The sequence below is a fragment of the Anguilla rostrata genome, chromosome 7, assembly GCF_018555375.3.
Source record: "Anguilla rostrata isolate EN2019 chromosome 7, ASM1855537v3, whole genome shotgun sequence".
In the NCBI taxonomy this organism is placed as follows: domain Eukaryota; kingdom Metazoa; phylum Chordata; class Actinopteri; order Anguilliformes; family Anguillidae; genus Anguilla; species Anguilla rostrata.
This window is the reverse complement of record NC_057939.1, coordinates 40,220,779-40,247,324: the sequence shown is the minus strand read 5'-3', so window position 1 is coordinate 40,247,324 and position 26,546 is coordinate 40,220,779. Positions and strand designations below refer to the sequence as shown.

The 26,546-nt window shown below is 38.1% G+C and overlaps 1 protein-coding gene across 1 annotated transcript; it reads right to left on the bottom strand.

The window, feature by feature from the left end:
* Positions 1-1,645: 1,645 nt before the first annotated feature.
* On the bottom strand, positions 1,646-26,546 carry slc7a11 (solute carrier family 7 member 11). The gene is made up of 12 exons (XM_064344324.1): positions 26,072-26,546; positions 16,447-16,573; positions 16,121-16,236; positions 14,100-14,225; positions 13,275-13,374; positions 12,687-12,731; positions 10,090-10,213; positions 8,954-9,057; positions 8,253-8,349; positions 4,634-4,783; positions 3,543-3,720; positions 1,646-2,196 (listed from the first exon to the last, which is right to left on the bottom strand). Exons 1-12 carry the CDS (start codon positions 26,355-26,357, stop codon positions 2,141-2,143), a joined length of 1,509 nt encoding a protein of 502 aa, XP_064200394.1. The 5' UTR covers positions 26,358-26,546; the 3' UTR covers positions 1,646-2,140.

Sequence of the window (26,546 nt, the reverse complement as noted above, 5' to 3'; positions counted from 1 at the left end):
AGCGCGGCGCAAGCGGTGAAAAATCCCCCTCCGTGCTGAGCTGCTGAAAGCTTGATAAGCCCACAATGACAAGAGGAGGACCCTCACTGAGACCAAACGCCGGCGCTCTCATTAATCACTGGAGATGAAGAGGGATACTGTGTTCGGTTAGGAGTAGCATTGCATGTTTTCCCAAAGCAATATTTGGTTACTCAGAAGTGATACTCAGAAGGTTCCAGTTTAGCTTATATATATATATATATATATATATATATATATATATATATATATATATATAATTAACAGATAAAATAAACTACTGAACAAAGTGGACTGATAACTATTCGACAGCACAGCACAACTTTTCAGTCATTTTCTCTGACATTAAGAAGCAAAGTAAAGCAACCCGGCTTTGAATGAACAGTGTGCCCCAGTCAGCCCTTCAAGATTCCTATCTTACGAGATGTCATGCCGGCTCACACCCTTATAAATGTTACTGACACCCCGAGCTCAAGTTTGACTGTGAAGTGCTTGATACATAAAGTGAGCTGAATATTCTCCTTATTATGTTGGGGGAATTGAAAGCCTTCTCTCAGGGTCAGTAAGTTTTGTGGGTCACATACAAAGCTGCCAATCATCACTGGCAGTGTTTGCCTCAATCACGTCATCTTCCCAACTGAGATGAACAGAATCACAGAGGGTAGAGAATCATATACAGAATCATTTTAAACTTATTTCAAAACTTAAATTTTAAAACGGTCCTGAATTTTTTATAATTTGTCCACACGCAGCCAATCCAACTGTTGAAATAAAATCTGGGAAGGAATTATACATTTGCCTTTCATTATTACCTTATAGGTTTACTTTTCATTAATAAAGGTTCACAATTTAAAAAAACACCTAATATATAGTAATTTTCCAAATAAGTAGGTAGGATATGTTCTCTGAACATGTGCATGCAATGAATTTCAATGAATGCATAATGTCATTTTTATTAGTGTTTCATTTTCAGTCAGTCCAGCTATATTGCTTTGACGCTTACTGTTTTAATTCAGCTCCACAACATGCTGTGCATTTCTTCCCCAAGAAGGGTCCCTTTCAAGATCACGATGTCACTGTCTACCACAAATCAAACTACAGAGCACATATTGTCACTCAGTAGTTTGAGAAGCATGACACTAACATTGCCCACGTGGCTCAGGTTTCTAGGCCTCCAGACGTGAACCCAATTCTGCATTTCTGGGATGTTCTGGAATGATGATTGAGATCATGTTCTCCACTTCCACCAATTTAGTCTCAGTTAATAAGTGTGAGACCTGCATATTCCAACTGCAGAATATCATACACTGGCACTCTAGAGCACGGATCACAGAGACAACATGAGCCATGTGGTAGCTTAACTGCAATAAACCTTAACACATCATAATGTAGTTATATTTGAAATGTCAATGTTTCTAGGAGCAAATCAACTAGTGTTTGAGAACATTTACTCATTTTACTTTATTTGGATGTTAAAATAGCACTTAAAAATACTGAATCCTGTGTGTGTGTGTGTGTGTGTGTATGTGTGTTTATTTATTTTATTATATTTTATTATTTCATTGTTTATTGAGGTATATAACTTGTTACTTTCAGCTGCCAATTAAAAAAAAATCTTGAAACACGATCACAGTTTCTGTTCATTTTCTTTATTTGCCATATCGAAGGACAACAAAAATATATACAATAAATTCGCAACATCTACATTTTCCCTAAATATGTAAACACAATATAATCAGTGCAAGGAAATCTGACATATCCTTCATTTGGGGAATCCAATTAAGTGTTTTCTGCAAATGTAAAGCAAGGTTTATTCAAGTGCATGCTTGAAAAATAAAATGCACTCTGACAAACTCTTTCAAAATTCTACTTGTAAAAGCCTCTTTTTATGAAAAAAGTTTCAGTGAATTGTTCCCTTATCACCACACACCACAGTTCAAATTCAGAAACATTAATCGCTCTTGTCACTGATGTCAAATAAGATGTGTCACACCATTAGATCTTATCTGAGTTCTAAATATACAAGCAAACAATGTTATTCTGACGTGCACTATGACCATCGGTCAAACAACAAAACTACTTTGTATTGTTTAACCAAATTCACTGCTGCTCATGACAGTCTTCAGTGTTCAGGTGGGACAACCTCCAGGAGGATTTGCAAGGACCTGCTCATTGAAGCTGTAATACCAGAAAAAAATTTGGTTATTCATAAGAACTAACACGCACATACACACACACACATATACGCAAATATATTTCTGTTGTGCCTAGAATGAAAAAATGCCATTTATAATTAGATGAAGATGAAGTGGATCAGACATGTCTTCTCTAGTCATATTGTCTTGATTATACATGCACAGACATACCAGTCCATTGGTCATATGACCACCTACCAGCTCTGTATATCTTATAATATCAAAAGAATATTTCCATCTATCCTAGCAAGCCTGACAACCTTAACGACAATCTAAGGGACAGGCCATTAGGCATCAGTGGGTGGAATTGGTTAAATCAAAGAGATATGTTGCTTGTCATCATTATGTTCTGTATTCTTTTCATTTCTAAAAGCTTGGCTCAACCTGCCCTGGGAATCCGGAAATTAGGACAAGGTCGAGGTAAACTTATATTATCCCAAAATAGAGAAATTCAAGTGGTCATAGTGCACAAAAAAAAAACTATTCCGTTTTTTTTTTTTTCCTACCACAAAACTATTTCTCTAAATAATGACACAGATGATGGATACAGCTAAGACTATAACTATAGCAAGGTCAGCACACCCTAAATACATGCTATTCCTTATGAAACCATGATATCTTTAATATCTATATTCATTTTTTACTAAATTATAAAAACAATAATATGACATGAGTGCATTAGTGGCCTAAAATGGCACAACGCTAATCCTGGGTAAAGAGTTTGATTTTAATGTTAACACATCTTTTGATTAACATTATTGAAGATGTGTTGAATCCATTGGGTCTCATTCTTTTTCATTGTATAATTGCCTATTACTTAAGGGAAGTGTTAACAGTTCAGAAATAGTTGGTTTGACATTCTATTTTTTTCTTTACACTCTCAGAAAAAAGGGAACTGTTCAGTATCTAAAAGGTACAATCGCTTGTCACTGTGGCAGTACCCCTTGAAGGTACACAACTATACCTTTACCAGAAAAAAGGTACCATTCAGTACCTAATGGTACAATCACTTGTCACTAGTACCTTTAGAGGTACAGTTTTGTACTTGTACAGAATTTGTACCCTTGTGTACCTTATTTCTGAGAGTATATATTCAACCCAGTCATAGGCACACATACAGGGAAACCCAGCAACTGTACTTCACAGGTTCTCAAACCAATTTATCATCCATTGCAGTTTTATGGTCAGTGTTAGAAACTTAAATTTTGCCACAGGGGTAGGAAAAGTAGAGGCTAAGACAAATTTTACCATAAAAGCAACAGACATAGCAACCCTCCAGGACTGGGGTTTGAGACCCCTGGTATAGCTACTTAAAAATGTAAATCTTACCAAAGAATTTCTGTAGCCATTTGGGCTTCGCATTGAACTCAATGAAGATGTAGTACGCTGGAATGCCAGTCAAGAAGATGACAAACCCAATGCCAGTGTTAAATGGGTCCGAATATAGCGAAAGAAAGACCATGAAGAAGCAGGTGAAGGAGAAGACGACTGGCATGAACAGAGGAACCTTATAAAAAAGGAAAGAAAAAAAATTTAAAACGCTCCATAAAACTCTAACACAAAGCTCTAATACTACATGCAGCAAAACTAGTCTTGATTGAGGATTATTGACGGACAGTACTTTCATCTTGTATGACACAGTGAATCAAGTGAATCAAATATACACAAATTTTTAATTCTTTTTTGTACCTTTCCAATACAAAGTCTGGAATTCAATCAACAAGTTGACAAAATGGAAGAATTACCCTTTTTTCTTCATAATTATCTTAGTGATTCTCAGAAAAGTTTGTTGACAACTTTGACAATTAACGTTGTAATTGTTAATTGTCAAAGTAAAGGACGAATGTTGCTGAATCCCAGTCAATGAAAGGGAAAACAATGAATCCTCTTCTTTTTTATACATTTTCAGAAAACTGAAGGTTTTCAGAGCTCTACAAATACATTGTTTAACACTGTTCAGATGATGCAAGAAAACTCAAACTCATTATTACAAGCTGTCAGAGGACATAATCATCACACATATTTTGGCTGGCGTGAACATTTCTAAATAAACATAATGGTTCTAAAAAGGAAACTAAAATCTTAAAATGTAAGAATATCTCCGTGGAGTAGATGTAGACAGATGTACATTTTTTTTATGTGATATGAAATATGAAAAAAAAAATTAACTTATTATAATCAATGGTGGTCCACCGCTTATTTATGCTTGTTTCAGTGTGCTAACAAGCTCATTTTCTTTTGAGATTTTTTGTCAAAAAAATGTGCTAATTAAACTTGACTTTCTATTAAGGGCTCAACTGGTTTATTTTTTTTACCATACTTCAGTGAGCACAGCATGTGCTTCCCCCAGATACTGAAAATATACATCTTAAAATGATGCGTATATCGAAGGTCGGTAAATAAATGAATGCGGTAGATACCTTAAAGGGACGGTGCATTTTAGGACGTGTGTAGCGCAGATAAATGAGCCCGGAAACTGCGATTCCAATGTTGAGCCAGCGCACAAAGCTCAGGAAGTTCAGCAGGCTGTAGATGTCCCCTAAGAACAGTACTATAATTGTGATTGGATACTGTAAAGAGGAGACAGAAAACCCAGCGTGAACAGGAGAAGCGGCATACACATGCAATCAATGTCAAGTGATTTCACAGGTTTATACAATAAAAAGACTTCTTCATGAACATATTTTCACAAGTTTGGCAGGGGCTAATAAAATAATGGGTTATTCTATTTTTAGTTTGCATACATACTGTACAATCTCTATTAGGGTCTTTGACAAGTCATGCTTTATTAATGGCCAGGAACAAACATGTTACATTTTAAATAAAAGCCAGTGTCATTAATAATATGTAGAATGTCACTGTGGTAACAGCCAAGCTTTGTCAATATCTCACACCAGCACAGCTAACCCATTGGTAGCTAGCTTACACGGTGGGGGATTTGCTATTGAATTCAAAGGAGATCAAACATGCTGAAGAAAGGCTGGACAAAGCAGCAGTGAGGCACTTTGGTATAGACACCAAACAAGTGCACAGATGGAAAGGGCAAAAATATAACGTGTCCTACAGTCCAATCAACTAAAACTCACATTGCACAAATTAAATAAATTACATTGCATGAATACACACAGTGAAACATCCAGTGTTAATAAAACTCTAAGAGAGTACACATGAATCCAATGGGGACCATATGTACTGTTTAAGAGTACATATTGCTGTGTACTATTTAAATTATTTTAATAAATTCAGACTTTTTAATATCATTTTCCGGTTGCTATGTAGCATTTTACCACTGAGATGATTTCCCTTATCTTTGTCAGGTGAGGGCGCGGGAATGGACTCAAATGCAGAATGCAAAAATACAAAACTCCAAAGGGTAGAAAGAACAAAGACTTTACTAAAAAATAAAGGGGAACAAAGGGAACAGAACGCCTTGCAGGGTGGTTATTACAAAGAAAACCCTCAAAAAATGCAGGAAAACAAAAATATAAAATTCCCAAAAAACACAGAGAACAGAGTAGGCGAGGAACAGGCAACGAGCAACGGGCAGGCGACAGACCAAGGGCAGACAAAGGGCAAGAAGCAGGAAACAGGCAACGGGCAACAAACAAGCAGACAGGCCACAGGCAGGCAACAAACACGCAAGGATCCAGCACCTGAGTCAGGGAAAATGGAGACTTAAATAGATTTGACGCAGACGAGACACAGGAGGGCACAATGAACAATCAGGCCACAGAGAGGGAAGGGAACACAAGACAATAAGCACCTAATAATGGAATAATTGGAAACAATAAAACAATTAAACAAGACACAAAGCAGAGGTGCTGCCATCTGGCGGCCCAACCAGGAACAACAAGGGGAAGACACAGAACCCTGACAATCTTAGTATTGGATTTCAGAAATATGATCAAGTACATTTTTCTTACCACACTGGCAGATAACTTTTTGTCTTTTCTTCTCTCTTTTTACAGTGTTGTATGTGGGTTATGATAATTTCATCAAATTTGACTATGGAAACCTGCAGTAAGATACTGATCCAATACCAGTAGCCTAATGTTAGAATCATGTGAAGTGGTAAGAGAGAAACATGTAGAGGGCAGTCTCAAGCAACAGCTAACCTCCAGCAAACACAGTGGCTTATTGCCATCTATTAAACACCAAGGACACTAATTGAAGTTCTATGGCACATCATTTGGAGTAGTATTCATTTGAATACATCACACATCCTTAATCATTTTGGTATTGAAATGGAGATGCCAATGGCTCAGCTATGAATCGAAGGTGTGTGGTGGTCACGTGACTGAGCACTGGCCAAGCAAGATGTTTTCCATGTTCCTTTGAAATGGATGATAGTGTCACTGCTATTATTTCCCTGCGCTCACACCTAATGAGGTTCTACCTCATAAATAGAACATGATAGAACATGCCCGATTGTGCCTGCGCCTTTAATATAAAATTTGCAGTCCTCAAAATTGTGCGTTCATTCTTAATCTATTATTGGGATGGCAGGTATGCCATCCCGCCAAGTTACGCCTTGGCGGGGGCATGCCCCATACCTATACAGCACTGGCACTTTTCAGGGTTCCCCACAGAAATAACCACAACAGCCACAGACACTCAGCCCTTAAAAACATTAAATTCTGTACATTCTGACCCCATTTCAACAGACAGATTTCATAAACAACTTCACATGTCCACACAATAAAGCCCCAAACTAAGGGGATTTTGCGTTTTCTTATCTCAATCAAGGCTCGTTGGATGGCCGTAAAATCCGTGAGTACATACACTGGCCATATTACACCTGCGATTCTGTTGCGTTTACACTTACGCCACCGCACCCTTTGTCACAGCCACTGTTTTACATATATAGCAAACCGAAACTGCTAAACAGTACACGCTCATCAGACTGTACAAATTCACACAAGGATAGCCATAATCCACAATCGTTTCTTACAGGGTCACTTCGCATTTATCACTCTCATAATAAAACGCTTTGCAAAAAGAAATGATATCTCATAAAAAACACGTTTTCAACATACAAAAATGCCAAGTTACTCACGCATACAAGACCAGTCCAGGCCTGCCATTAAAAGTATTAATATAGGCTATCTTGCCTCACCTAAATTAAATAAGATGTATTCCAAAGCAATGCTACCCAATATTTCCTCAATTCTTTCAAATCACTTGGCCCTGTGTGTATATAAGCGTGCAGTACATGGGCAGGCCAAACATATGTGTGGACGGCTTTCTCACAGTCAAGACTGATTGAACAGGCGTGTATATGTCCAATTTGTATTGGTATGTATGTATTTCGCTGCCCAGCCTTTCTGTTGTGTGAAGTATGTCTCTTGGTATAAATGTGTGTTCGTAAATGTGAATGTAACATGCTGCCAGGGAAATGTCCCCATGGGGATAAAGAAGTTCTCTATTTATGCATGTACAATATGTATTTTACATGCAGTACTTCTTGTATGTAGCAAATATACAATAACTTGTACATTTACTGAAATTCAGTTGAGAAGCAAGTATAAACATATGTTTTCTGGAGAAATATGCTTCCTGCAGTTACTCACCAGCAGTTTTCTACATGAATTTCAATGTGTACCATAAGGCAATTCGAAATATTTGGCACTTTGATTTGACACAAAGTTTGCATGACATTGTAAAATGGTAAGATTAAAAAACACAGGGCCAAGTGACTTGAAAAAAATTGAGGAAATATTGGGTAACATTACTTTGGAATACATACTTATTTAATTTCGGTGAGGCAAGATAGCCTATATTGTTTGTAGTACCGTAACTCGGCGTCATTTTGATATCAATACTTTTAATGGCAGGCCTGGACTGGTCTTGTATGCGTGAGTAACTTGGCATTTTTTGTACGTTGAAAACGTGTTTTTTATGAGATTGGATTTAACACTAGAGGCATGAGGCACAGGGAAGTGTTTGTTGAATTAAGAATGTATTCATTGAGCAAAAATGATTCAAAATGAAACATAGCCGTGGAAGTTAATCAAGGTTTCGCTTGTTTTTGCTACTTGCCAGGACAAATACGGCGGGAAGGGGCGTGTGTCGACGGATGTGGATCATGGAGAGGATTTCGGGAAGATGACCTTCCCGTGAGGCCACGTGAAATGCCCTAATGGAAAAGAGTTGTTTACAGAGGGAGGAAGTGAGGAAGGGGTGGTGAGGGGGGGGGGGGGGATATTCACACTTTCTGCACAGAGCTGTGAAATGCCCCTTAAAGAGTGACATTTGATCAAAACTGAGCTGAGGGGATGGAAGTGAAATCAGCTTGGGCTTTTGAAAATCAATAAACGACAACTTAACGCATGAGGGGGCATGCAGACAGTGAACAAAATTAAAAAGGTAGCGTGCCAGCAAGTAGCAAGACACGAAGGTTGTGTCTTATGTGTGTGACCGTGTGTGTGTGTGTGTGTGTGTGTGTGCATGCGCGCACAAACTAAATGCAAGAACAGAATCTAGTTGCACCTGTATTGCTAAAATATATAACATAACTGTAGACTGACTGCTCTTCCTAAGTTTGCAAAGCAATCATTATTAGTATAATTCAATGTGTAATTACTTTGCATGACTTTTTTTTTAATTAATCACTTTAGGGTATGGGTGCACCCAATACAGTGGAAGAGCAATTCACCCCATGACTCTAGCTTTGTTTACTACCTGTATACTATAAGACTGTTGACCGGTCTAGTACTGTAGATGACATTATGGAAGCGTACCTGGAAACAGCAAACAGGCCACCGTTCAGTGAGCCAAGGCAGGATAAGCCCACAAATATTGGGACCGCCATTGAAAAGTTTCCCATTATTTTATCCGCAAAGGTCTGTCAAAAAAACAAAAAACAAAATTAATTTCAGTTGAACGATCTCATACTCCATCAAACATTGACGTGCCTTGACCTATGTTTTATTTTCCCCCCCTTACAAAACACAAAACCATGGCAATGAGGTGACAATGCATTGCAGTTATTGTAGATGGAACAAAGCCAGTGTTTTTTATAGAGCAGCTGTTGTGCTTTTACTATTTTCTTTGTTTATACTTTCTTTCTTTTATAATTTCTACTTAATTGCAGAAGCACATTGTAGTTCATCACATTATTTTATAAGAACATTGTGTGAGCAAGTAAACAATTCTTGCTGGTTTTTCATCTAAACGTGTTAATGAAATCAACGGAATATGGATTTGCTTTGCATGATCATGCCAAAACAAGTAAGTAGTGTTTCCTGTGAACTCTCTGTTGCCTGAAACATGTGAATGCCCCAGATCATACAAATAAATATATAATAGCATTGGCAATAGCATTGCTTTGAGCTGAAAGAGATGGTGGTGATCGCATGATGGATTTATTTTCTGTAAATACATTTCACATTAAACATCTGAAATTACCTCTGTGCCATCCTTACAATAAATCTTTATGTGGTTTGTTATAATAAACCTACTACATTCACTTGCACTAGTTTTGTGCTGTTAATGTTCTAAATGGGTTATTATAATTAAATGGTGATCCATTAATTAAAATAAAGTGATTAAAAAAAAAAAAAAAAACAATTATGACATTCTATCAATGTCTGTTGCTATATTTTAGCCCTATCTTACACAAATTAAATTATGAATACATGAATACCACACTGTTGCCTGACAGGTTGACATAGAATGGATCTCCATTGCCATGATGTACGTTGCCATACGTAATTTAATAAATATTGTGTCAGCATTTCCAGGATTTTTATTGTGACATCCAAAATGTGGCAACATTGATCCAAGAACTTGCAAGATGATGATGGTTCCAAGAACTCTAAAGAAAAGACCAAACTTTCTCAATGGCCAATGATCACTGCATATAAATGGAACTTACCACAGCAACTGCTTCTGAAGCAAGCAGCTCCTCTGCTGACATTACAGTGTAATAGGCCACATTAGTCAGCACATAGCCGAAGGTGACAATAGTCATGGAGATGCATATGGCCAGAGGAACAGTCCTATTAATGAAAGTAGGCAACAGATCAGACTTGCATCTTTGCTAATGATTATTCAGAATATGCATTATGTTTAAAAAAAAAAAAAAATCAAACACAAATATGGTCATGAAAATAATCTGTGCTTCCCAGTGCTACTGTACAGTATATATTATGGGTACAGGACAGAGCAATGTAAGAACAGAAGAAAGCCAAGAAAAAGGCAAATAATATTAGAAAATGAATGTGGGGAACGGAGGTAGAAGTGAAAAACTAATTCACTGTAATGAATTAATGTAATGACTTTTCAATTTCCTGGTCAGTAAGTACTGTGAATTGAGCAACTAAGACTGTTTCACATAAATACTTGAATTAAATTCAGGTGCCCATTTATATATATATATATATATATATATATATATATATATATATATATATATATATATGTGTGTGTGTGTGTGTGTGTGTGTGTGTGTGTGTGTGTGTGTGTGTGTGTGTGTGTGTGTGTGTTTGTTTACATACAGTCTATGAAAAAAACCTAACCAGACATTTTAAGAATTTAGAAATCCTGCCTAGACGTATATGTTCAGTCCAAAAAAAAAAAAAAGAAAAGAAAAGGAGGATGTGTGCTTAGCCTTGTGTTAACTAATTAACTGTTTAACTCTATGTCCCTTCCATGAACTTTCGAAGGCATCCACTTAATCCACATATTAATCCAATGTCATTAGTTTGCACTGCTATAATTTTTTATACACTATTATCTATTCATCAGGCTGTGTGGTTTTTCTCCACAGACACGGTCATACAGTAAAAATAAACCATGTGATAATCTAGTGCATGATTGAGTAAGGTGGAGTAATCTACGAGGGAAATGGCTCACTCTTTAAAAAATATCAAAGGGTGATAAGAACTTCTTATTTACGCCGCCATTGTTATGATGTGTCCCAATGGAATGGCATCTTACGCCCATCACTCAGTGGATGCAGCTTATTTGTGCTTACGCGGCACATGTGCTTTGAAAAGATTTCCGGCGTTTCAGCACAACTTGCTTGAGTGAATAAAGAAGTGAAACTTAATTGTGGTTCACTTCAGAGGGAGGAACTACTGTCACTGTAGCCCAAGAAACCCCTGGCCCACTGATCTCAACCCTAGCTGGACAAGGTCAACTGTGCTCTGCCACAGCAGACACTTTTTGGCTTTGTTTGGGTTTGAATCCGTGGTGGTAAACGGTTCGGAAATGTGGGAATCAACCAGACTTTACTGATCTTGTCTGGTGTATTGGAACCAATGCAATACTCTCAAAAAGTGCAAACCCTGCCTTCTGGTCATGTTGGCAGGCTCAATTGCACCAGGCAAGATTAATAGAGCACAGGAAAGTATTTGAATCCAAAACAAATACGTAGTCGACCCAGGTCTGTAATCAACTGATGTCAGCCAGCATGAGCACTATTGGCAAACCTGGATATTTGTTTTGGACTATATGGCTCACCAGTTTCCATTGTCCAAAATGGGCAGAAGCACAACCTAAATCATCTCTAAGAAACAAACAAAACAAAACAACAAACAAAGAAAAACCTGTAATGAGAGGTACAGTGATAGAGCGGTATACAGCTGGTTAGAGTGAAAGAAAAGCATAGAGAAAGACTGATAATTGCTAATAGAAAAGAATGAAAGACAACTTATTGGTTATGTGGCTACATTGATAGAACCTACTAAACAGGAATGTGATTTTCTGCATGTAATAGGTTTTATGGAATATAATAATATCATCATAGGACACACACACACACATACACACACACAGACAAACACATACAATCAGCTTCATAATGTTTGGTAAAAAGACATTTTTCTTATAGTATGCATGTCTCATTACGGATAACATTACATTTTATTTCATATTTTATGCATTCGTTAATTTTATGAAAACAATATAGAGCAATGTAGAGCATATTAATTACCATGCTGTGCCTTATACGAGGATATTGTTGTTAGGTACTTATTTAACTTTCATCAATTTTAGAAAAAGCAGTCCAGAAATGTGAAATCAACCTCTCCTTCATTACTTGTGGATATAAAAAAGGTCACGCTTTGATTTGAATAAATAACTGTCATAGTTCAGGTAGAAAACTATAACTGGCACAGACTAGAGAAATGTAAATAGCATCTGGTGTTGTGTTAGCTTTTGCCTGAACTTCTGCAAATATCCTCTGCTCCTGATATTTTGCTAGTTGGGTGTTATTGTAATTTTGTCTGATTGATAAATCTGTCATCCTGTTCACCATTTAATAGAAGACATCTGCCTTCTCTGTCCCAATAGGGGTCACACAAGCTAATATGGCTATATATATTTGCCTCTTCACGTCAATGCAAGCAGAAATAAACACTTTTAAATGTAATTACTGAAAAAAATTTATATGTAATTTATTTGTATGTCAAAGTTAAGATAGATCTCAGGCAAGCTAGTAAATCTGTAAGCATCCTTGTTAGCACATACCTTTTTGGATTGTCCACTTCTTCAATTACAAAATTCAGATAAAACCTGTAACATAAGTAACAGTAAAAATGTTAAGACTTAGGTTGATGCATGTCATATGCTGGGTGGTGGCCTTTATTCAGTAAAATAAGTGACACTTTGTCCTTGATATGAAATGATAGCTTAAAAATATAATGCACACATTACAAGAGACAATTTAATAAAAACATCAATCAATAAATCAATCCATCAATGCATCCATCAATACATAATAGGACAAAACAGCCTAGAAATCAAAGTTGTGTGCATTTCAGTTGAATGACTTTTGATTCATATTTGTGGTAGATATACAATTGTAGCCAGTGGTCAGCATGTTGTGAATGTAATGTGCTTCCTCCTTTTATAGACAGGTTTAAACTGCGCTCAAATGATGTATTATTTTTTCCTTGTAAAACAAATGCTTGTATTTTATTCAATCCTTTCAGCAAGCTGCAAAATTACCTTTGCATTGTGCTGTCAACAACATTCTGCTTAATTTGCAGGTCTACAACATAATAGTGCCTCGGCTTACTTATTGGAGTTTTTCTGTGATCAAACATTTGTACGTACCATCCAGCATAGGCATACATTCCAGAGTAAAAGGCGAGGGGAAGACTTGTAATCTTAATACTGTCAAGACTGAAGGCATTTTCAAAGTTTTGAGTTTCACCTGCATTGAAATAGGAGGAAAATATTTATATCGTATTTAACAGAACCATTAAAAATTATTTGTCAAACAGAAAAAAGCCCATCGTTTTTTTAAATGATATATTAAAGGTAAAGTAGGTATGAAAAATAAAGCAAGCAATTGAAAATGTATACCTTTGATGTAAAAATATATGGCAGCGCATGCATTTTTCCATTATAGCCAGTGATTGTAGTGAGCATGATTCATAATCCCACAACATATACCAATAATACCCATACCCAGGACATATTAATGTCATTCCATCGTTTATGTTTCCGGTGTAATGGACTCATTAAGAATGATAGTCTTATAATCATAATAAACAGTAACTAACAAAAAAAATCTGAAATAGGCTTTAGTCATGGATTGAGAAAAAAAAAAACAGTCCTTGGTGGTGAACATCACCAATAGTGAGTGTCGAACAGGTACAAACCTCATTCGATACTGTACAGTGAATCAAAAGGAAAATAAAACTGCCTTTCTAAAAACCAAACAGCGAATGTACGGAAGCTTAGTTTTCCACTCTACGTGATTAGACATGGGGCCGGAGGTTTGGCAATCGGATAAGACCGTTTTATGTGAAAAAATCTTGGGGGGCAGGAAAATGTGGGTGGGAGGGCGTGTCAGGCAGAGCTATGCAGGATTTCAGAAGTGCTCACAATTAACGTAGCATTCGTGCTTCTCTCAATTTTGTCTGCATCATTTACCTTTGAAGAGCTGGACCATCCCAGGTACAATTATGAGGGTGATAGCTGTTAGCTTACTGATGGTCAGAAAGACCTGGATCCGTGCAGTCCAGCTCACGCTCATGCTGTTCAAGGACATAACCATGGCTGCAAATATAAGTCAAGCAGGTTGATTAGTGCACACGCTCTATATATTGGGATAGCAGGTATGCCATCCAGCCAAGTTACGCCTTGGCAGGGCGGCATGCCCCATACCTATACAGCACAGAGAGTTTGGCACTTTTTAGGGTTCCCCACAGAAGTAACCGCAACAGCCACAGACTCTCAGCCCTTAAAAACATTAATTTCTGTACATTCTGATGCAATTTCAACAATTCATGAACAACTTCACACGTCCACACACTAAAGCCTCAAACTGAGGGTATTTCTCATTTTCTCCTTCTTCTTCCTCTTTTTCCTGCCACAAATGTTCATAGTCCACAAAGAATATGTCTCTTCATTGGTAATTTTACATAAATCAACCAATAAAAACATCAGATTTACCCGAGGTATCAAGGCCAAAAAGGCAGTAGCTCTAAATGTAAATACAGCCACAGTTGCCATTAACTCCTAATTATGACAGCTGGCCAATCAGAAGCTTCTAAAAAGTCATTGCATCAATTTCTGGAATCTTCCAGACTGTATAAAGAGACAGTCAACTTGGTGTATGGAAACTTTTGACCCACTGGAATTCTGATATAGAGAATTAAAGCTGAAATAAACCTGTCTAATCAATTGTTTAAAAATTACCTCTAATGTGAACAAAGTAGATGCCCTAATTGACTTGCCAAAGGAAATTTATAGTAACAAGATATGTGCAGAGTGGTGAAAAACTGAGTTTGAATATCTTTAGCCTCGGTGAATGTAAACCTTAACAACTGTATGTATAACTTCAAAACACAATGTAAGCCATGTGTACATACTACTTTACTGTGGAATTTAAATATGAGTATTTGCTTTTGCTTTTTGTTTAAAGAGTCAAATAAGGGAAAAAAGCACTGTTCTTTTGATCAAGTATGGCATATGTGACCACAATATGTGGGTTTAAGTTATATTTTTGCTAATAAGTGGGACATTTATGGTTTATCCTCCTGCGCTAACAGTAAGTGGCCTTTTGAACTGTCTGTAACACCCTTATTTTTCTCCTACCACAGCGCAGGGGAATTTAAAAAGATACTTTTACTTTAATACAAGCAGACGTACTACATAAATAGATTGCATGTCTCCTCCCCCAGATATGTTTTGCACTCCTAAGTGTAGAGATTTATCTTTCTCTTTGCATGTATTAAAGAAGTCTTACAGCCTTAAACAGAGAGCGGTGATTTTACACAGTAGTACTTACAGTACTATTAGCGTCCAGCGTGTTGCAAAAACAGTCTTACTGAGACAAGAACACTGGACTTACCTCTTTTATGTTACATTTTCTATCACAGATAATTTGAGTTGTGCAGTCAGCAACAAGGTAGCCAGCTGTGACTGGTTGCTTGCTAGCAAACAAAGCCACCCTGGTACCAAGTCCCTGGTAATTGTGATGCTATTTTATCCCAAGAGAGTGAGGTCAAGATGTGGTTGTTCTGAATTGCAGTGTGTCCTTCAGTCTGAAAATAACAGCTTACATTTTATGCCTCAGATTATTTTAATAAGTGTTATTCATCCAAAGCGACTGGCAAATGTAAAGTGTTATGTAATTTGCATCCAGTGATATCACTATTCAAGGTTAAGGACGAATCAGTACGTACAAATCAGTGGTGTGCAAGTCAAGAGAGAATTGAAAATTGCACAAATTGATTTTGAGTTTTGTAATTTATTTATTTATTTCAAATTCTGCGCATTATTTGACATATTTTCCCTTTATTGACCATTACTAAATATAATTATTAGAGCACATGCATAATAATTTCAGTTTTGGTTAACTGACCTTCTTCAGGCTGCATAAGACAATACCAGCTATTGATTACAGCCAGTTCTTTCAGTGGATGAACTTAAAGCATTTTGTTTCTTACTTATTCCGACGGCCGTGATTAGTTTCCCTGCGACCTCGGGCACATGGCATGGCATGAATATTGGCTCCAAAATGTAGCGTCCGAACGCCAGGGATATGACTGCTGTAGCAGCAGGTCTGAAAAGAAAATACCGTTAGCCTACGCTAGTCAGCACATTTTAGTTCCTGAATAAAATCCATTATTTTTATTTTTATGTTACACAGTGCATTACAAAGCTCTTAACTTATTCAACACTCTATATTACTATACGGAGAGTGCCAGAAAAAAAAAAAAAAACATAGAGATATAGTCACTTCTATAATCAAGATTAGATGGGGTTTGCTTACCTTATTGCAATTATATCTGTCCACACCATCATAAATGCCATTCGTGGACCAAAGGCTTCAAGCACATAGGTGTAATGACCACCAGATTTCTTAATACATGTTCCAAGTTCTGCATAAGACAAGGCTCCTATAAAACAAATGGGAAAAATTAACAGTATATGTGTATTCAAGAAATGCCTTAAAAGATCACAACAGTTAACCTTGAAACACTGTAACATCACGGACTGCAAATCAATGAAACAAAATGAAATTACATTACATTACATTACAGGCATTTTAGCAGACGCTCTTATCCAGAGCGACTTACACAACTTTTTTTTTACATAGCACTTTTTACATAGCACTTTACATTTTATCCATTTATACAGCTGGATATATACTGAAGCAATGCAGGTTAAGTACCTTGCTCAAGGGTACAACGGCAGTGTCCTTACCCGGGAATCGAACCTGCGACCTTTCGGTTACAAGCGCGGTTCCTTACCCACTGTGCCACACTCCGTCCCTGATGAGTGATGTGAATGCAAAAGGATTGGCAGGAAAGAACTGGTGCGTGAAGTTATGACTATAGACATGTGAACTTCAGATTTTCATTTTCTGAGAGCCCCAATGTCCACTTATATCTGAAAGGCTGAAAATGATGCCCACGGAGAGCCATCAACTGTAGTATTGTCAAAGTTACTTCTTGGTAGACTACTGCCCAAACAGGGAAAAGTGTGTGTGCGTGTGTGTGTGTGTGTGTCTGTGTGTTTTTACACGTCATTTCATGGCCTTGAATCTCAGAGAATGTCAGCCTTCATGGCAGAACACCAACATTAATGAAAAAGAATCAATGCGTGAACTTTGGCTCAAATTTGCTCAAACTCCAGTGCTGCTTACTGGAACTAGGTATATATGTGTGTGTGCCTTCTCTTCATATCATTTTTATCAAACACCCTGTGCCATTTGTACTTAAATGTGCTTGTCACCAACTCTCCCTGATAGGGATGGCAGTAATTTGGTGGGAATGATTCAGGGGACCCCAAACTGGACGGGTCCCAAAAATGGCTGGATTGATAGGACCTGGGTGTGAATTACGGGTGGTGGGGGGGGGGGGGGGGGTCAGACCCCCCTAGCCCTGTATTCCAATTTCAAACACCCCGCCATTTCTTAAACATTGAGACTGCATGAGCTAACTTGACTCACTTTTAGGACATTAGGAAAAAATGTACCAGACTGAATATTATTAATGCCATCAACATATTTACAGGTCCCAGTGTCGCATCTTGTTATGGGGCCCTTGACTCCCTGAAGCCTCCTTGATCAGGTGTAATATCTTTGAAGAGGTCTCTGACTAAACAGTACTTCACTTTTTGAGTACAAAACTCAAAAAGCAGACACATTTCTACCGGGGACTCAACAATGATGTTGACCCAGTCTCCTATATACGCATATGTTCTTACTACATGTATTCCCTCCCACACATTTTCTTAATGGCTGCTTAAACTAGTTAGACTGGTTTCCCTAGCCCATGGCGACTGATCGCCATGGGCTACAGACATGTGCCCACACACATGAGTTTTGCATGGCATTAACCAACTTTCTCATCATCCATTATGTAGTTTCTTATACATTCATTGCATGTACATTACAACATGAAAAAAACAGTGCTCAGTCACATTGCTGTTGTATGGGATTAATGCATTACACGTAAAAGATTTGAGTATGGACATATGTGCATCGTGCAGGCTTCAGAGATGTAATTCCCTCGGAGTTAAATGTTTGTGAGACTGTAGTCTGACTCACCGGATATAGACCGTGGGTATAAGCCTGCCATTGGCTGACTATTTCAGTCGGAATTCTCCTCCCCTTCTGCTATCTGCGTGTTACCATTTTTGCAAGGGCACCGTCGCTGCATCCTGGGCTTAGCGCCGTCCAAGACGATTGTGATTGGTTTAAAGAAATACAAACAACCCAGAGCGTTTTTTTTTTCCCCCTATGATAACGGGCTGAGCCAGACCTTTCTCCAGCGCTGGCACAGCGCTGAAACGAAAGTGTGGAGATAGGTCTGGCTATGCGAGAATAGAGGGACTCTAAAAGAAGAAGATGGAACAAGAATGAATTGGAATTTGCGCTCCGAGAATAAGGCTGAAGAACTTTTGATCTGTTAGTTTTGGCATTTAAGCTCAGTCTGCTCGGGTTCACCCCTGCTGTCTCGTTGGCAGAGACGAAAATAGGCGGCGAGAGGTCGAGCGCATCCCCAGATTAGTCTCCAAAACCCAGATAGGGCGGAGCGCGAGGGGTCCGCGCGCCACGACGAATCTGAAATCGAATCAAAACAATCTCGGGGCTCCGCGCGGCCGTTCGCGGGCGGTCGTGGCGGGGGGCTCGCGGACAACAGCGCCTCCGCCAGTTAAAAGCCGAGCAGCCCGTCAGCCGGAATTTCAATTCGGGTCAATTTAAGTGGCCGGCTCCACCAAAGCAAAGAGCATTCGCTTCTTTCCCCACCCCCCACCCCCACCACCTGCGGAGCGATGAAAGGACACCGGTTTCTGAAGCCCGGGCCTCCGCGGCGGCGCGGTCCGCCCCGCCTGCGGAGAATGTCGCGACGCGTCCGTGTTGTTTATTCGCGAAGCGGGGACGCATTGTGAGGTTGCACCCCCCGGAGCTCGGCTCGCACGCGCAATATAATAACCTGCCTTCTGACAGAGCGCTCAGCGGGGAAAAGAGCTGCGCAGATCCACTTCACCTTTCTTCCCCGGACGATTCCCTGCGGAGATTTTCATGCACTTGATTGTCAGAGCCCTTATCCTCGCTATGAAAGAGAAGCTCTGCGGTGAGGCAATAGGAAACAAGCTGTGCGTCACTTTGTGGTAACTTTAAAGTGCCCAGTATGGGTCTTTATGACAGAAAGAAAACCCTGAAAAGGGTTATGTTGAAGGCATCAAGCATTAATAAAAATACTTGCATTTTGGCCACTGATTTGGAGTGCGAGCGGCATGCCTAACAAGTGTCTTACCCTCAAGACCGATTATAAATTTCAATATGATTAGGTAATATGCTGATAACAATAATTTGGAAAACTTTTGACGTAATATGGGCATTTGCTTTCACTAATTTCACAATAGGGTTACACAATTCACAATTAGGTACATTAAAAGTTTGCATCAGACTAGAAATGAGGCACATGCTTGCCTAACCCCAGTTTTTATGACCCGAGCCAGCCTTACAAGCTCTAGCCCATGAGCATATCTAGCTTCACTTGCACATCCTTTAAGCTACAAGTTTAGTTATTGGGCCCTGTGATAAGTGAGGGTCTCATGTTTGATTGAGATAAGCACATTCATATTGATTTACATATATGTTATTGATATGCATTTTAATCACAGAAAATATTGAATATCAAGTACACTCCATCAAGCTATGTTGCAAAAGTGTATTTGATCAAAACAGTTATTATTATTATTATTATTTATTTATTTAATGTATAATACTTAATGAGTGTTACATTTCTAATTATATATTTCTAACAAATGTATTGTTTTTGTTTAATTACAAAATCATTTTCATCAGCAAGCAATACATTTCGAATCACACAACATTCTCGTAAATCTGTATCTGTTCTTTTCAGAGCTGTTGTTAATTATTGACTTGTACACCACTCATTTGTACATACAGGTGTGCATATGCTTAACCATTTTCTTGCCCCAAGACTCACCTTGTGCATACAGTATCCTTATCTCCAATACAGGGAGGTGCTTTCTAGCCAACAGTATATAATGCAAGTCACCTTAAGTTAAGGGCATGTCGACAAGTTGACAAAAATACTGGCACTAGAAAAAAATTTACTTTGAATTTGTAGTATATCTGAGTCTTACACACAGATGAAAAGTGAGAGATACTGAAAAACTCTTGAAATTAAAGTACTTGTACAATTAGTACAATAAATGAATCCAGGCAATAGCTGTAAAATATGACATTAAATTACCACTGTAAAGTTGAAGAAAATAGAAAAGAATAAACACCCGTGCAATAAAACAACAGGAAATAAAACTTCCTGCTAATAAATGAGTCTGCATTTTGGATTATTTTCCACTTGAAACAGGCCCATTTGAAACAGTAGTCTATTAAACCAAATTAAACAAGTTGTCTATTAAACAAGATTAGGCATTGAGTACTGTCAGTTCTGACCAAGATGGCTCCTTTTTTATGAGCCAAATGTGCATGGAAAATGTGCTGAGCTCTGACTGTGGTTCAGTAAGATACCCCCTCAGCCTTCACCTCTTGCGTGCATCTATCCTCACTTGCACACCCTTTTAGCACAAATGTGGTTACCGGGCCCTGTATTCTTATGGTTGTTTGCATTTTAAAGCCATATTTAACTTTTTAAAGAAATATATGGAACCCTCTTAATTGAGACCCCCCAGCCCTGTCTGTAGTGAAATTGTACTATAATTTCAAACACCCTGTCATACAATTACTTAACCATTGAGACTGCCCGAGCTAACTTGACTCACTTGACTGTTATATTAGGACATTGATTGTTAAGACAGAGTGTACCAGACTGAATATTGTTAATGTCATCGACATATTTACTGGGCCCAGTGTCATATCTTGTTATGGGGCCCTTGACTCCCTGAAGCCTCCTTTATCAGATATAGCATCTATCTTTGAAGAGGTCTCTGGCTAAACAGTCCAAACTCAAGCACATTCACAGGGGACTAAAAGGAAGTAAACTGCAAGTCCCATAAAATCCTGCTCACTAAATGAGTCTGCCCATTTGAAATTATCCACTTTGAACGGTCCTCTATTAAACCAAATTAAACAAGTTGTCTATTAAACAAGATTAGGCACTGAGTACTGTCAGTTCTGACCAAGATGGCTCCTTTTTTATGAGCCAAATGTGCATGGAAAAATGTGCTGAGCTCTGACTGTGGTTCAGTAAGATACCCTCTCAGGCTTCACCTCTTGCGTGCATCTATCCTCACTTGCATACCCTTTTAGCACAAATTTGGTTACCGGGCCCTGTATTCTTATGGTTGTTTGCATTTTAAAGCCACATGTAACTTTTTACAGTAAACATCTTATGTCTGTCAGTTTCTTACATGTTTTAATTTACATTTTAAGCATTTAGCTGATGCTCTTATCCAAAGCGACTTACAATTAGTGCAGGAAGAAAACACCTGGATTTGTAAATGACCAATATTCCATTCCAAGTAGTAATTAAAGGGTGTGTGATTGCCAAAACACACCAGCAATAGGAAATCCTTTCTCAATAGAATTGACATGTAGAAGGGAAGGCAGAGAGGTTTTTTTTCCCCTTTGGTACAGAAATATAGGATAGATATGAGAACAGGGTAATCAGTGAGGAGAAAGAGGTAGGGGTGTGACATGAACTTGAATTTCACTCTTTGTACTGGGCAGACATCATAGCATTTAAAGCATAGTCTAATATACACAATCGTCATTCGATATAGCCTAGCTATGTCTTAGAAAACTTTCACGTTTCAATGAAAACCAGCCAATTTTTCACCAAACGTCTAGATTGCATATACCATGCTTTGTGATTATATCTTTTTTGTTTTTTAGGGAACTTTACTTTGAGAAATTTTGTGGTCAAAGGTGAGGACAAACATTGCTTTTATTTACCAAATCTATTTATTTTCTTTCAAGGCCAGCCACCTTATGTAACTCAGTGAGTGGAGAAGACTAAGGCCTACATTTTCAATACTTTGTGCCACAATCAAATGGGTCCTTGTCAAACATAATAATGCATTCAATGGTGATAAAGAAAACATGCAGGTTTTCATTGTGCCTCAGGCTAGCCAAACAGGAATGCGTGAATTCCATTACGGTAAGTTGGACACTAACATCTAAGGGATGTTTCCAATATGTGTGTCCCTAAATGACCAGTCTGTTCTATTTGAGTTGCTGGGAACCTGCACTGTTATTAGTGCCATTCTTCCTGCTCAAGCCTGGACAGGTTTCCCATTGCGTTGTACATACAAACAGATAAGGACAAAAGTGCACACTGACTCTGCGCTAAGAACTGGAGCCTACATCTGAACGCTCCACCACATCTCTGCATTAATAACCTTTAGTTAACCGGGTTTGCCCTGCTAAGATCCAAAAACTCCTTTTCAAGGGAGACCTGACCAAGAAGGGCAGCAACAGATTACAGACACTATAAAATCAAATATATCTCATAATGACATAATATCCAAAGCAAGTGTGAAAGATAGCAAATATGTCACTTAATTGATGCAAGCTTGATATGCATTTCTCGACATTTTCTGTGTGGTTTATTTGAACAAAAAACATTTAAAAAAAAAGAAAAAAAAGAAAAGAAAAAACACTGACAACTAAATTCCAGCCAAATTATGTACTGAATAAATCTTAAATAATGCTCCCCCATGCTGCTGTGATAACTGCGAGTTGAAATAATTGCCATTTTTCAGAAATTATGAAAACACCCCTAAGTGCCCTATAAGTACTCTCAGAACTAATCAGCTTCTTTATCATCATTTGCCTAAGTGAGGCCCTGCTCTCCACAGAGCTCTTCATATGAATTGCAAATGATGTAAATGTTTCCAGTAGTGCCTCAATCCAAACTTCTGCGTGTTATCACAAGGCAAACAGTACAGGGCAATTCCATGGCAAACTACCAGTAATGCACCGTGTGGGGGTGAGGGGATTTTTTTCCACATAATGTCGGGAAATAATTAGAAATTTTGTTGAGTAATCCCACTGCCAGTATCAGTCAGCCCCCCTGCCAAGAAAAAACTGACCAGTTTCACTTCCTTCCTCAATTTGAAAAAAAACAAATCCCATAAATGACCACTCTAATGTTAATTTAAAAGGCTAAAAGGAAGTTAAAGTTATGGATCATGGTACTGATTTGTTTATGAACTACACATTGTGATGCTGAAAATGTTTTACTTAATTACAGCAATGGTCATAGCACCTGTGTACAAAATGTTATGTAGTCATTCCACACTCAGGACCATTGATGCCTTTAAACATTATTAATTACTGGTATTAAACTGACATTGTTATCCACAGTGAGTTACACCATTTTTCTCCGTGCCCACTTAAATAGGAAGATATATACTACAGCTTCTTGTTCAAGGGTACAACAGCAATGATCTGTCTGGGATCTCAACCTGCCACCATTACGTTACAAGCCATATTGCCTAACCATTGCACTATACTGCCCCATGCTAATGCCTTATATGGAAACACAGACAAATTATTCAGTGTCCCTCCTCTTTTTAAAGAGTAATTGCACTCTAGTTTACAATGTTTTAGCTGAAAACATGTTTGAATGCCTACTTTATAATGAAACATTTTAATCCATGCCGTTGTTTCTAAAATACTATCTTTTGGCAGAAAACAACTGGTAGAAAAAAAAAAAAAACTTTTTGCTGACCTCTAGTGTTTGAATTTTTCTTTCTGCATTGCATTTTAGCCCAATCATGAGTCAGAGTACCTATTTTTAGGAACAACTATGTCATATACTGTAAATGTCAATCAATATACCCAGCCAGAAAATTGTTGCCGCCCACAAATTCATCCATTCATTTTTTGATACGACAGAATACAGCCAGCACTTGACTGGCTAGATTGGTTTTCAAACCAGAGAAACATGCCGGCCTCTTCATATTCTACCTAAATAGTCCACTAAAATATGTTTCTAAAAAAGCATTTGAGGTAAGAAATAGGACATTTAATTGCTGAATATTGATTCATATTAGATTCGATCTGAGTTTCATGAGCCAGTAACAGTTACGCTGTACAAATTCCTTTGCTTAGAGAATGTACATGTATAAATGAAACGGACACACCACACAGCAATACAACAAAAATAAATCTCTTTATGTATTAAAACAATAGGGACAGCAGAACAATGTGGGTAGAGTAAAGTGGGTCACAAGAAGAAGTCAGTATGATCTATATGTAAAGTGGATCTTAATGGATGAATGATAGATCATCTCCCCAAACTGTATCCTCCCTGTGGTTATTGGGTAGGGAAGATCTGTGAACAGATCTCATTCATGCAAGGGGTTTCATGGACAAGAGAGCATATGATATATGTTGTAATATGCATAACTCACCAACATATCTACCAATTATGTTACTTCACTACCCAGCATTGAGTGGATGCGATAGCAATTAAAATTATATTTAATTGATCTCTCAGGATGTTCCTATCCCTCATCTCCCTAGCAAGTGAATTTAACATCTACATGTTTCCTTACCGCAGACATGTTAGTGCGGTAAGTAGGTATTTCTTTGTACATGTATTTGCTACATATTGCAAGTTTGCATGCTGGTTTTACTTGCTAGTTTTCATTTCCTTTTATTGATAGCCATTACTGTTTGCAGTAAGCTAACTGGTAGTTGAACAGCAGTTAAGATAATTACTCCTATGTTGTTGGGTTCCTGAGGTTAGGAATGGCAGGTGTTGTGTTGTATTTGAAGTCCAGTGATCATCGGTTAACAGGTAATCTTGATGCTTCTCAGAACAGTGTGCTCAATTAGTCTTGTGGGATAAGTTGTCAGTGTCATCACGGGTCATCACTTTTAATAAGAGCTCTTACACCATTTTATGAAACTTAAATGTCACTGTCATTATTAAATATTATATTATTTGTACAGATGGCAAAATGAATCACTGATTTGTCATCTATGAGCATTGGTGAGAGCTAATGGGTGAGCTAACTTTTTCATAGTTTAGCTTGCTGGCAGGTTGACTGGTTATTTTCTGTCACCACAATTATAATGTAGTGATGTCTCACTGTATACAAGTTTTCCACGAAACCTACTTTGTTTCACTCTGGGATAGACATTATGTCAGTCACAGTGGCACTGTGCAAAGCGCCAACCTGTCCTCAAAATGTTACAAGTTGGAAACCACTTCACTGCTGAAAAACAATAATTATGACCTGTGACTATCACTGACATCTTGGCATAGCTAGCAATTTTACTACATTAATCACTTATGTTTTGTGTACATAACAATGGTAGGGAGAGAGACAGCACAGGAAAGAGCCTAGAAGTCAGAACTAAAGCACCTCTTTGAACCACCTCATTAAATTTAACTTGTTGACCAGGCCATTAAAGAGCATAATTTTACTTTATTTTGTATCTCCATTATGAATTATTAATAATTTTTCATAGCATTCATGTTCTGCACATTAATTACATTCATGTTAATAAATCTTGTTTGTAATCTTCTTTCAGCATGGACATATTGCGCTTCAGTTTTTTATTTATTTATTATTTTTATTTTATTTTTATTTGCAGTACAGTTGTTCAATAAAGGGTACTGTACTCTTTATATTCACATTCAATTAATTTATTTACTCGTATTCCTACTTTAACCCATGCAAATATGCTATGAGGATTTGGGGTAGCATTTCATGGTACAGACATAGAGATTAGAAAGTGGTCCATCAAAGAAACTGCGATCTAAAGCCCTAGCAAAAATCAAAACATGTGTTCCAGACCCAGCTCAAGGGGTGGATAGGGTTAGTGGGAACATTCATTTAAACAGTGTTGCTCTGGTCTTGATTTTGGCTACTCTACAGAAGTCAGTTTCACACTGAGGCTGATTTACAGAAAGTGTATTGAACAGCTGTGTTCTTACCAAACAGGGACAGGACTCCGCAGGCAGACCAAACGACCAGGGACATTCCCACGCTGCCTGAGTGTTTTAGAATTCCTTTGGGCGAGACGAAAATCCCGGCTCCGATAATGGTCCCAATAATGATCGAGATTCCTCTCAACAGGGTTACTTTCTTCTTCAGCTCAACTTTCTCCGGAGGAGCCAGGCCATTCAGATTCTTGTGCGGGACGCTCCTCTCCAAACCATTTCTTGAGGAGCCCCTGCCTTTACCAGAGGCATCTGAACCGGCAGCAGACCTGTGGGACATGGTTGCACGTGTGCGACCAAACTTTCCTCAAGTAGCTGCTGGCTCTGCACAGTGAAGAACTCTCACTCTGTCAGTTGGGAACTCTCAGTCTGACTGCTGAAAGAGGTTTTGCCCCCAGAGCTTGCTGCAAAATTAGCTTAATCCAAATGAAATACCTGCTCTCTCTCTCTCTCTCTCCCCACTCTCTCT